Below are 13118 nucleotides of genomic sequence, written 5' to 3'. Positions count from 1 at the left end.
TGTGTTAATTTGAAACGTATTAAGTTATCTAATCAAGAAATATATATATATATTATCTTAATTATATTTAAAATACAAAGAATTAGAAATTAGAATGGGGTACAGAGTATAATTGTATACTGCATGAGTTTGACAAACTTTGTATATGAGCGATAAACGTGCCTACATTCACCTGATTGGTCCTTTGTCGTCAAGCTCGCCGTTTATTTCTGCTAAACAAAATATTTAACAAAAATAATAATAATTCAGGCCATTGGGCCTTGACCCATTTTAATTTGGGATCGGATCCGACCCGTTTTAGATTCCATGACCCATTTGTGAAACAAAGGCTAACAAAGACCCAATTTCCAAAACCCCCAAGAAAAACCCCCTGCGTCTGCGTCCCTGTCTCTTTGTGCAACACCCCCATCGAGGAAAAAACCCTACTTTGCTTGTGGATTTGAGCTCAGAAAGGCAACGCCCTAAGTGGGTTTCGTAGGTTTTATGGAAGAGTACACTCTCGTGGTGAGGAAGCCCTGTTTTGGCTTGCCTACTGCTTGCCCTTCATGCTTGCCGGTCTTCTTCTACCTCAAGTTTGCTAATGTTCCCTTTCACTTGGCTTACAATCTTACCTACCCTGACTCTGGTATCAACGCTTTCTCTGCATCTTCCTGTTTATCTTTCGTTTTCTGAGAATTTTATGGTTGGGTTTTAGTAGGGTTTGGCATTTTGGTGGTCAGATTTTTCCAGGAGGTCTTATTGGACATTTGTTTCTTGTTTGTTTTATGCATTGAGGTTTTTTGCGGACTGATTTTATGCATTGGGTTGATTATTCCATAATATATGGGTTTTTTTTTGCTGTTTCTTGGATGTGAAGTTCCTAATTCCCATCTGCTACTAATTTGAAGTTTTTCATTCAAATTTCTTATAAATTATTGGGAATTGAGCTTATATCTTGGTTTTGTGGATGGTGTCTGTTATGCATTAGCAGTACGGTTGGGATGTTTGTTGCTGAAAAAAAAGAAGAGGATTTTGTGGGTTTGGTATCAGTTTAAATGGGTTTCTTTGTATATTTAGGCAGATCTAATTTTATAGGACAAGGGTTCCTAGAGGCGTTGTTTCCACGTCTGTGCAGGAGCCTTGATCAGAATAGGCAGTATGCTTTTTGCACCTGCTTATTATATTTGAATTTGTATAATAATGAGTTTATTTATAGGATTAAGCTCTGTTGTTGTAGCAATAAAAGTTACAAATTTAATTTTTCATTTACATTTGAGTACAGTGTGAGTGTGTGCACACATCTTACAAGTAGACAAAAGTGATGATATTGACTGTGGCATTTGTTTTAGATAAAATCCCTTATATTGAATCTGGTGAGTACGTGACTTATAATAATGAGAAGGGTGGCATTATCGAAAGACTGAAAGAAGATCGCATTGCTGATTTGGACACTGAACTTCACTCAGTTCCAGAATGGATATCTACAAAGGCAATGATTAGCTCCTGGCTTGCTGATGCAATCAAGTATGAACTCTGGTTGGGAACAGATGGTAGTTCTGCTGAAACGATATATTATTCTGATCTCCCATGGCCAATTGGAAAGATTCTATTCTTAAAGCAACTGCACAAAGTAAAGCAGGAACTTGGGATTACCAAAGACAATTCTGAGAAAATAGAAGAACAGGTTTTTTTTTTTTTTTTCCTTATCCTACTACTTTGTGTTAAGTAATAAATTCTCTCTCTCTCTCTCTCTCTCTCTCTCTCTCTCTCCTAGCAGTTATTTTATATGTTTTTTTTTGTTCATTGTTATGTATATTATTGAAACAATATTTTTATTGATCTGAAAAATTGATGGACAGACATACAAGAGAGCCAGCCTTGCATTTGGAGCCCTGTCAAGTAGGTTGGAGGAACAGAACTTTTTATTTGAAAACAGGTGCTTTTCTATCGCATCAATACTCCATTTCCTTTTATAATGAAGTCCTTAGAACTTCTTGTTATTGCTCAACTTTCTTTCTTTTGTTTTAATATCCTTTTACATGCAACGTAACAATTAATACTCACCTGCTGATTGTGTATCCACCTGCATCGTTCCTTTTGTGCAGGCCATCAAGTTTGGATGCACTCTTTCTTGGGCAGGCACTTATCACTCTTCAAGCATTACCAGTAAGTCATTTTATTTATTTGCAGACAAAGAGAGGAGAAGTTTATATTAGCAGTTAAGAACCATTTACATTAAACTTTATCAATTAAATAGTTTGAATCTTGTAAGAAGTTCAGTTTCTGGCTAGAATTTGGAGCTTTCCGTGTGGATGAGTAATCCACATAAACTCAGAGTATTAATTGCTTGAATGGGAAATAAAAGTAAATAAGATGCATGCCATGTTTAATTCTGCATCATTTCATGACCTTGGAAATTATGATTTGCACCGTTTTCTATATGAGCTTAGTAATTATTTTAAGCTTTTAAACTCTTTTGAACAGAAACGTTGTGTAAATTCTAATGCTTCTAACTCATTAGTGTTGTTTAAATTTTAAGACATTTATACTTCCATAGAAAGTGAATTTTATGATAGAGCCAGATCATTTCAAAAAACAATTGATAAAGCTAAAGATCAATTTTTTTCAAACAACAATCGGAGCATGTTGATAGATTGGAAACAGGACTTCTATTATCTCTTTTTGCTAATGGTTTCTGGATTGTGACTTGCAATACAAAGAATAAACATACTGTACATGTATTTATTTTATAAGCTACTTTTTTCGTTGGGACTGTTAATAAAATATGTATAATACACTGGGAAACAGAATTCTTCTGCTTTACGTTTTGTGAAACTTTGTTTACCGGTATCTTTTATGCTTCTACCTCAAAATATTGATTTATTTTTCTTGGGCCAGTGAGATTAAGATTTTTGTCTAAAAGGCTTGGGTTCAAGTTGAACCGTCAACAAGCAAAACGGGAAAATTGGCTTTATACATATACCCTTTTGTATCTTGTCTGGAACTCTGACTGAACATTTTGAGCTTAGAAAAATGTGCTACAGTGTATAAATGACACAGTTCTTGTTGACAAAATCCAACCGCATGAACTAAATAGCAAATTTAAACTAAAGAAAGATGATACTGGTTCTGAACTCGCACTCGGATGTTAGTGTTTTGTGCACATATTTTGGCCCCATGATTGAACTTTTTAGTTAGCAAAGTGTAGGAATCAAGTTTGCAGCTTTTCATTTTAGTTTCCCGGTGCTTGATTTATAGCTTCATTGTTCATCTCTCAACTGGAATTATGCTTTCCATTCTCCCTTCCCCTTTCAGATTTACTGATATCGTTATATAGTTACTTTTTATTTTTTTCGATCCGGATATTATATAGTTACTCTAAGCACCTAGTTTTTCAAGTATCATGCCCTTTTATTATGTTGCCTTAACACTTAAACAATGTGTTGGCACTTTGAGTAAGTAATTATAGCATTCCTACTATTTGCAACATATTGCAGTGTACAAAATATCAAGTTTAAAATTACATCAATTGCTACTGTGCTATGTTAATTATAACACACGGAAATGCTATGAAGGCATACTGGTAGTAATATTTTGTTTTCTTTTATTTCCCTGCTTTAATGCTTTCCTCCTCACTTTATTCATGCTTTAGCCTGTTTTCTATGTGACATTGGATCGCCTTTTAGATGTGAGATTATGTACATGATTTTAGTTGGAGTTGGTTCCTGATTTTGTTTTGTCATCTTGCGTGATTGCTTATTTTGATAATCATGAGTTAAATGAAATTTGATCTTGCAATATTGCAATATTGCAGAGATGAATCCAAACTTGTTTTTAATATTATTCTTAAATATATTAGTTTTTACTGAATGAACTTGGCCTATGTGCTACACCAAGTTGTATACCAGATTTTGTCGAATCTTTTTAGTTTAAGGAGTTTTGTTAACCCTGCTTCTTGAAATTTTGTGCTGTTAGGAAACATCAGTGCTGCGGAGCAAGCTTTTAGAACATGAAAACCTTGTTAGGTATGTTGATAGGCTTAAGACAGAGTTCGTGGATGCAGGTTCTTCATCTTCAGTCCCAAACTACCCTTCATCAGCAGCTCCTAGAAGAGGTCCTTCAAATTGGAGTGAGATACTTTCATATTCAAGACTTGTATATCTGTATTTATTCCTTTGGACGGTATAATGTGTTGGATTTCTTGCTTTTACCAAACCAGATCAATTTCCTCTATTTTTGTTTCTTGAGTGGAATCATTTCGTATCCTGGAAAATTTGGGATTAGACTTGGCTTGCACACTAGCAGTTTTTCAACACCCTGTTTTTGCTTTCAGAAAAGTAGTATTTTAGTTTTGAGTGTATAAAACACGAATGAGATTCCAATTAGGCCTCTCTTTAACTGGAAGCTGCAGTTTGCAATCTGAGATCATGTGAGACCAAATTCCTCTTTCTTGCATCACTAATGTTAGAGCTTACTAACCCCGTACATGGGTGATATATATCATCTAAAATATAGATAGGTCACGAAAGGTAAATTGTAGTTCTTCAGGGGCTAAAGATCAAGTAATATATAATTTGACCTTTTGTGTATATGAAGTTTATGTGATTGAATTTTTTTTAATTATTTTAGTCCTATATGTGATATTCTTATATCAGTAGAAACTTAATTATCCTGAAATGCAATTTTCTTATGCTTATTTTATTTTTCAGGTTCTAAGCCCAAGAGCAAACCCAAAAGGGAAAAAACAAAAGAGGAGAAAAGTTTTCAGAGAAGGTCCAAATATTTTTTGGTAGCACAGCTGGTTTCAGTTGTACTTTTCGTCACTCTCATGGCCCGAGCAGATGATGCTGAAATTGAGCTTGATGATGAAGGATATGAGTAAATGATTAGGAAAAAAAAAAGGTTTATCTTTCTGAGTTATATTCTCAACAGCAGCATTTTTTTGCACGAAAACCAGCCAGGGTTAGCAGCCTGATGAGGAAGATTTTTTCTATAATCCTGTTCTTTCATTTTTGTAGTATGATATGGTTGGAAATTTTGGAAAATAAGCACCTTTATAAATACATGATATGATTTATTGGAAAGATCGAGTTAGAAACGAGACTTGGGGGCTTGAAAGATATTCTCCTAACCTGTAAGATTCCAATGTTTGACTTTTGAAACAATGTTGACAGTGCGTAAATTTTGTTCAATTTGAATTGTTCAAGGGTTGGACCATGATGCAACTTCATACTTATAGGTCTTGGGCCTCTTGGGCTTCATTTTTCTGAATGAGATCATGGAATATAGCCCTGATACACAAATCTTGGAAGTTGATTATTGATTATGGTTGTAATGCTCTTATTCAATAGATGTTCTTGGTTGATATGGGGATTTCTTGAAAAGGAAGCACAATGGTAAGCATTAGGTGGGTGTATTTTGACAGAAGACATTGTGCTAGGTTGGAAGAGCATTATGTCATATTCATCTGCTTGACGTCTATCCAGTCGTGTCTGAGCACCTGCATTAGGGTTTTTAACTTCTGGTGCCGGTGGCTGATTTGACTAGGAACCTCATTTTGTGTCCAAATGAACTAGGGTCTTGCAACTCCTCGCACATGGAGGTTCCTAGAAAACGAAAAAAAGAATTGCACTAGCGGATTTGTAGTTCAGTGGTGGTGGTGGTGTTTGATCCTTTATATTTTGAGTACTTTGCTGAGGTTATAAACCAAGCATGTTATTGACTAACTTTTGTTACCAAAGCAATGAATAGAGATCCGAACCCTGGCATGTACAGATTATCTTTCCTGTGACGAAATGTTATAATTAATGTTCTTTTTCTACTCTTCTAGCGAAGTCACAGCTATATCAGGATTTAGGCACTAGCTAAAAGGGATAAGGTGGCAACAACTCTATGCTAATATTCAAAATAGATTAATTTATAATTACATTGACATCCATTAATCACTAAACTACCCCATAAACATCAGAAGACTACATTGCAGCTCTAAGCCTTGGCGTTGTCCCATTGATTCACAAGTTCGGCATATCCATCAGCAGAAGCAATAGAAAACTCTGTCAGTGAGCTCATAGTAACTGACATTCCAGCACAAAGTACCCTTATAGCAACCTCAGCCATTTTGTCTGCAGTCATTACTTGTTCAACTTGACCGACCTCCACAATTTTCATATCCCCACTAAATTCATCTGGTGTTCCGGCTCCGAATCTCTTTGAACCTACCCTAACATGGCGTGAATCCTCTCTAAGCTGTTGTGCATAGAGGGACCCCATACCGGCTGCAAAAAAATCTAGTCCATCCAGCACCGGTGTCTCGTGTATGGCATCCAGAAACCTTGACCATTGGATGCAAATTCCAAATATTGGAAGAGCACCATTTGAGCGACGGGGAGAGAGTGGCAACTTTGATGTATCAGGATCAGCCCTCATGCAACGGAGCAGCCACCCTGTTAAGGCATGCACATAGGATCGTTGAGAAGCGATCCATGACTCAAAATAAGCTCTCCAATTCCTCAGCTCTGTCTCAAGATTGGCAGCTGAACGTGCTAGCCGGTTTGGATCAGTAATTGAAATGGAAGAGTGTCTCTTAGCTTCCAGTTTTGAAGGCGTGCCTGCTAGTAAAACCTTGGCTTCATCTAGGCTTCGTTTCTGTGACCGATGACACTCTGCCATTACTTTCCACATCCTTGCTAACCTGGAGTTAATTAATTAATTAATTAATACAGAGGGATAAATACATAAAGCATGGTGTGAGCTCATATGCTGCCATGCAGTCAGCTTCAAAGCTAATTCTATGCATGGAAAAAAGATAAGCACATATTTTAGCTACGGTTGATAAAGAGCTAGGGGACATACCCTTGTACCAGTTCTGAAAGTTGAGGCTGCAATTCTTCATCCCTTAAGGTCTCAATCCTCTTTGAAATAGCTTCAACCGAATGTATTGAAACCTTCATCTGAGTATGCAGATCTCTAATGGCTGCCCTTGTTTTTTCTAATGCAGAATAGTCATCACCTTTTACATCTTGGTTCCTGAGATGCGTCAATTTCTTTTCGTATGCAATCCGAACCTTTTCTCCAGACTGTAAGTAGTGATGCACAGATCAATTTTTCGTATTTTCCTTTTTGTTTAAGCATAAGGCAACACATATTTATATCATGAACTGTAACATATGCATACAAAACATAGAGAATTCCATTTGACGGTTCAAGTATTTTTGTAACACAAGCAGGTGCTATTTGCAATATGTAAAAAGTATGTGGTAGAGTTTAGAATTATACCTTGACTTCCTCATAGAGTTTCTTCTCCCAAGCATATAATCTATCCAATGTTGATTGGTGACTACCTGTAAACATGCAGGCCTCCTCTGAGATGTCACTACTGCTTTCATAGCCTTCATCTTTAGAGCTCGAAGAATTCAGTAAATATCTGGAAGAGGCTGAGCGAGAAGAAGCTGTGCGAAATAAAGCTACTGGGTTCAACATTTTCATGGCTGCAACAACAAAGTACTTACTATATAATAACCTGAAAGTTCAAAGAAAATAAGAAAACCAAAATGAAGAATTGATTTGATGAAACATTGACCTCCCTGGACTGCATATTGACATACAAGGTAGCAGATAGGACAAGATCTAATCTGTTGTCTGCATATTTTATTTATTATCTGTATATAATCTGTTATCGCTGTGTTTGTAAAATCACAATATATACTCCTTGTGAAAGTAGGCTTCCCTCATTTATTTATTGAAAATTAATTGGACAAGTCTTGGAAGATTTTGTGATTGCAAGATTCTGAAATGTCTTCCACTTTTGCTTCTTGAAAATTAAATAAATCATTGACAAAAGTATGTTATTATCTAGTGAATAAATTGGCTGTCATGTTTCCTACATGTCCCCTCATATCATACAACAATACATTTTGTTAGTTAACCTATGAGTTTTGTGAATCTCAACAGTTTCTCATACTTTGTGAACATGCATATGATTTATGGTTTCCCTACTTCAGTCAGAGGCAAGGAGAGGATTAGGATCCTCTCAATTTGGAGATTCCATCAGGTCTTCATTCGGAAGACCAACTTGTTCAATTTGGTACAGAGGATACTTATCCTTGTGCCTGGAGGCATTTGGAAGCATGTTTTTTTCGGCTTTCCACAGCCATATCATGACCAAAGCCTAAACATCCATCTGATGGAAACTATGCACAAATGCCAAGGGCATAACAAGAACAAATAACAGTATGGGTGAAGTAAAAAGTGAAGTAAGCAAACCTGTGAGTTCGTTGGAGGTTGACGAGTACTCTGCTCTACCGGCCTCTAACAATGCTGAGACCTCATTGGCTGCATTGCAAACAATCATGAACTGAGTTTCTAAAACCTTGATAACTTCTGCCATACTTGTTGGCCTTCGGTCTACATAAACAGTAAAGCCTGGCGTTTCCTCCTTAGCTTCCCGGTGACCAACAGCGGTTGCTTGGTTACTAGTTTCAACTTGTCTTGTATTCTGAGATCTTGACACCTCTATACTCACACTACTATGCGATGGTATTTTTGCATCATGCTCAATTTCAGTTCCGCTATCCATTTCCTCCTCCTCCTCCTCCTCTTCCTCATTAACATCTTCAATAATAACTTCTTCTCTGTTGCAGTTTAGATCAACTTTATCCTTTTCTTGTGCTACATTTGCCTCGTTCTCACATTCCTCCTGTTCAGTCTCAACTTCTTCCAAGTCAGGAATCCCTTCTTCTTCTCTGACCTGCCTTAGACCTCTAATCTCATCATCCATAACTGTCTGATCAAGACTACTTCGAGTGGGATAACCGTAGTAATCTAATGATGAAAATGGGTTCCAAAAGAAATCCCATTGAGAATTTTGAGGTGAAGGCGGAGGGATGTTGGGTCTATTGTTAGGGGAATAAGAGAAGAACGAAGAATTCATTGGTGAAGATTGCATTCCAAAGAACCCATCCATCCCAAAATGGTGGATTGGAGAGTAAGTTTCAACTCTGGCTGTTTCTGGTGATTGAGGCCTCTCTTCAACTGAAACTGCTGGGTTCCCTCCTGATCTTAGATAACATATTTTCACAGATGAATGGGGTTCAGATTGGATTGGTGTAGGTGTGAAGGATTTTGGTGAAAGTGAGATAAAACCAGGACTTGTTTTCTTAATGGGTGTGAAAGGTGGGGTTATGAATGACTCTAACAAGAACTCACGAGGCTCATCTCCTTCGACATAATCACGAAGAGCAGCTGAAACTCTTTTTAGGGACTGGATATAGGCAATGTGTCCAGAGGCAAATCGTGTTCTTTGCTCAAGAGCCTGTTTAATAAATCTCTTTCGATCTTTACAAAGTTGAACTGCTTCCACATCATCTAGCTTTGATGTAGAGCATCCCATCTCTAGTTTCCTCTTACCTTCTCCTTTCACCCTATGAATTTTTCAGGCTTGAATCAAAACCAAAATCACAAGGGTAGTCTTGTGTATTTCTCGCCAGATTCATAAGGTTTCCTGAGGCTGATCAGTAGAGGACTTCAGTGACCTCACTCCAACATGAAGAACAATCACATGTGCAAAGCACGAAAAACCAACCGGAAATAATCTGCATAGAAATCAAATTTTAAATAACTACATTGTCAATTATTTAAATTCTTCTATAGAACTAAAAACACTTGGAAAAGGTCTGAGTACTTTTCTTTTCTTTATATTCAAGTCACAAGGAAGGTTTCAGAACATCTCAAACTTGCACAATCAGGAAGATGAGATTCTGTCAAAACCCCACACGACTATATAAAATCCTGATTGCTACAAAGGCCTATTAAGCTACTAAGTTTTTGTCAAGCTGGGGAAGAAAGCATAGAACTGGGCTAGGAAACAACTTGCAAAAGAACCTCCTACCATATCCTGAACAGAAAGGTTTATCTTTCATTATTGGTGTATAATGGGATAGTATTCAGTTTGTTTTTTTTTTTTTTTGCTAATTTAAGAAGGAAAAAAATTATCTGGGACAACACTTAAAGGTTAAGGTTTCCAAAATTTACAATTTTATGATGAGATGACAGTCACATTAATTCAAACCAAGAAATAGAGGAAAATGAAAAGGGAAAAAAACTCAGAGAAAATAAGAGAAGGGCACAGCAAAAGGAATAAGGGGGGGGGGGGGGGGGAGAGAGAGAGAGAGAGAGAGAGAGAGAGAGGGCACAGCAAAACGTTTGAATAAAATCTTCTGTGAAATGTTATTTCAGTTGTTCATATGAAGCTGGAAAACAAAGTTTTAGACTTTTGCGAGAAAATAAAAAGAAACCCTTTCTTCCTCTTTCTTTTTTGAAAAGAAAACTAATTTTAATATGTTGTTATGCAGATATGACAAACAGAGATTTCAAAAATAAATAGGAAATAACTAAAACTCATGAATAGAGAAGAAAAAAGGAAGCTCTATCTTGGAAATCAAAGAAATTTATATCATTAATGCTTTCTGAAGAGATCCAAATTAATACTAACAACAAACATGAGAAGCCATTTAATTTTTTGAGCTTGTATTAAAGTGACTTAATGCTCACCTAAAGCTCATATGAACAAAAAGCCAGAGAACCCATTTCAAAAATTGGGAAACAGAAAAGTTCAAATGGTTTATTTAACAGGATGAAGGCCAATCAAGCCTACATGAACATTGAAATTCAAAAAGGAAAACCCATTTCATAGTTTGAAAAATTAAATTAAATCTAGTGCTGAAAATGCTAATAAGAAAGCACAACAGCTTCCCAAGAAACTCAAAAAAAAAAAAAAAACACAGCTTTGGCTGATTGTTCTAACGAATAATTTACAACAAACAGAAAGAAAATAATACAAATGAACAAACTGGGTTGCAGTGGAGAAGTATACCTTGGTAATTGCGGGCGGGAATAAGAGAAGGAGCTTTGATCACTGAGAGAGAGAGAGAGAGAGAGAGAAGCAGAGAGACGTTGCGAAAAAAGTAACGGTCAAAAGCCAAATGAGAAGAAAAACATAAAAAAAACAAAACTTAAAGTTCGAGGTTGGAGGACTCAAAAAAGATAAAGGGGGAAACAGCGGGCCGATAGGTAGAGAATATGACAGCTCAATAACTTTGCCCTCCATGTTGCATATATTTCTGTAAATGCCACTTCAATTTTATTGTACTTCTCATCTGAGGGCTGACAAGGCAAAGCAGCAAGTTGTTGTGTTAAAGTTTTGTTTTTGTGGGTGATTTATATTCGTACTTAAGAGTTAAGATATTAATTTTCGCATCCAGCTTATAATCTCCTACAGATCTGAAATCAAAATGAAAGGAAAAGGCCACAGTTAAACAAGGAAATGAAGGGAAAAGGTACAATGCTAATCTATATATGCATTTTGTGATACATAGAGAAAATTAAGCGGGTATATAAATGTGGTAAGTTTAGTATTTTCTATTAACATATGCAAATATTTCTGAATGAGTGAACTATGTGGGCATCAAGCCGGCCGAGCTGTTCAAATCAGCCAAATTAAACTAATTTAATCAATTTCATTGAATCATCAAACCGTAATTAGATTGGTTTGATTTGATTTGGCTTATATGTAACAATCTAAACAAACCAAACCACCTACGTTAATTTTATTATTTTTGTTCTTAGGCATTTTCTTATTGGTTATGACCATTTACTATTGTGTTTCATTCCACACGTTCACCGTTAATATATAATTGTGCTGTTAATTTATTACTTTGATGGAATGTTGAATGTTGATAGGATGCTAGAGATTCGGAAATTATAATGGTGGTGGCTTTATGTGCTTGCAATTGTTGAGAATGTTAAGGTGATGATTTTAACTTCATAAGAAGTAAGAAAATTGTACTTTAATTGCACTAAATCACTAAAATAATAATAATAATAATAATAAAATACTGTTTTTTTTTGGGTAAAAAATAATAAAATAGTGTTCAGCTTAGGCCTAAATTGACAAACCGTTCAATAGTGGGTTGGTTTGATTTATCCACTCATTATAAGTCAAACGTACCGCTCAATGATTAATTGGTTTGGTTACGATTTAGGGATGAAATTGATTCACACTGGCCACGCCCACTGATAGCAGAAAAGTTTGTATAAAATGAAAATAACACTATTTTGTTATTCTCAACTAATTATATATTATTATGTGAAAAAGTTATCACGTGTGACATGCTGTGATTAGTTGAAAATAACAAAACAGTGTTATCCCTGTTTTACATAAGTATTTCTCCACTTGTAAAGCCAATGTTGTATGAACATCAGATCTTTTGAGCTTAATTAGCATTGCTCACAATAAAATTAAAAATCACCCTGATTCTATACTTTTCTCTTATTTAAAAAAAAAAGAGCACGTCTTCTAGTTGTCTCTTGCACACAAGCTGAAGGCTGAAGCCCATGTTGAAACTCAAGTGGGTTGTTCACCGTCAGATCAGTTTCACGGACTAGATGAAACTTGAAAGTAAATTCAATAGTGGGAGCTTCAGCAAAAGAAATGGTGGTCCTCTGGTTCTAGCACACCTGGCGCTTTCTGCTGTGTTTCTCATAAACGGTGGTGTCAAGAATACTTTTTTTTTGGGCGGATAAATAGGATAAAGAAATTTTGAAAAGCAAAAGAAAGTCCGTTGTAAAGAAAAAGAAGGGGGAGCTGGTCCCACCAAAGCCTCCGGGATGCCATTGGTAACGACCTTGTACGGAAATACCCTTGAATTCAGGCGAAAATATCAGAAGTGTCTTGTATTTCGGCCTTGAAGACCATCTATTTATCATCTCATGTTTATATTTGTAATTTCAAACTTGAAAACTTCGTTATTAAGTTGAGATTTACAAAACGTTACCTAGAAGTACTAGGAGCTCAACACTGCATAAGAGCATATAAAGATGTAAAAGGGAACATGAGTGGGGTGTGTAGTTGTCACACTCCCTTCTTTTTTCTTTTTTTTGGGAGTGTGAGGTAAAAGAAAAATTAAAACTACAAATTTAAATATCAAGAAACATGAAAATTGAACATAAACTTCTATTTAAGTCAAAGTAATTTACATTGTAATTTTACAAGCAAAATAACAAGAAAGTAACAAACTTTCAACAAAACATTCAAAACTATCCACAACCCGTTCTTCTTGTTTCATCGGCAAAAACTAAACTTC

The 13118-nt window shown here is 35.9% G+C and overlaps 2 protein-coding genes across 5 annotated transcripts; one reads left to right on the top strand and one right to left on the bottom strand.

Moving 5' to 3' along the window:
* Positions 344 to 5215, top strand: LOC18780380 (mitochondrial outer membrane import complex protein METAXIN). 2 transcript variants are annotated; one of them, XM_020553781.1, is made up of 6 exons: positions 344 to 625; positions 1329 to 1663; positions 1839 to 1915; positions 2085 to 2145; positions 3955 to 4093; positions 4689 to 5215. In XM_020553781.1, exons 1-6 carry the CDS (start codon positions 484 to 486, stop codon positions 4859 to 4861), a joined length of 927 nt encoding a protein of 308 aa, XP_020409370.1. In that variant the 5' UTR covers positions 344 to 483; the 3' UTR covers positions 4862 to 5215. The 2 variants fall into 2 exon arrangements, with proteins under 2 accessions (XP_020409370.1, XP_007211653.1); XM_007211591.2 differs by having other exon boundaries at positions 346 to 625; positions 3955 to 4108.
* LOC18781358 lies at positions 5695 to 11109 on the bottom strand. 3 transcript variants are annotated; one of them, XM_020553771.1, is made up of 5 exons: positions 10850 to 11109; positions 8242 to 9569; positions 7255 to 7427; positions 6832 to 7055; positions 5695 to 6670 (listed from the first exon to the last, which is right to left on the bottom strand). In XM_020553771.1, the coding sequence occupies exons 2-5, from the start codon at positions 9365 to 9367 to the stop codon at positions 5965 to 5967; spliced, it is 2229 nt and encodes a 742-aa protein (XP_020409360.1). In that variant the 5' UTR covers positions 9368 to 9569; positions 10850 to 11109; the 3' UTR covers positions 5695 to 5964. The 3 variants fall into 3 exon arrangements, with proteins under 3 accessions (XP_020409360.1, XP_020409356.1, XP_007213633.1); XM_020553767.1 differs by having other exon boundaries at positions 7255 to 7466; positions 9659 to 11107; XM_007213571.2 differs by having other exon boundaries at positions 7255 to 7466; positions 10850 to 11107.

This window comes from Prunus persica, chromosome G1 (assembly GCF_000346465.2).
Source record: "Prunus persica cultivar Lovell chromosome G1, Prunus_persica_NCBIv2, whole genome shotgun sequence".
In the NCBI taxonomy this organism is placed as follows: Eukaryota; Viridiplantae; Streptophyta; class Magnoliopsida; order Rosales; family Rosaceae; genus Prunus; species Prunus persica.
Note: the sequence above shows the minus strand (reverse complement) of the source record. Positions and strands in the feature narration are given on the sequence as shown.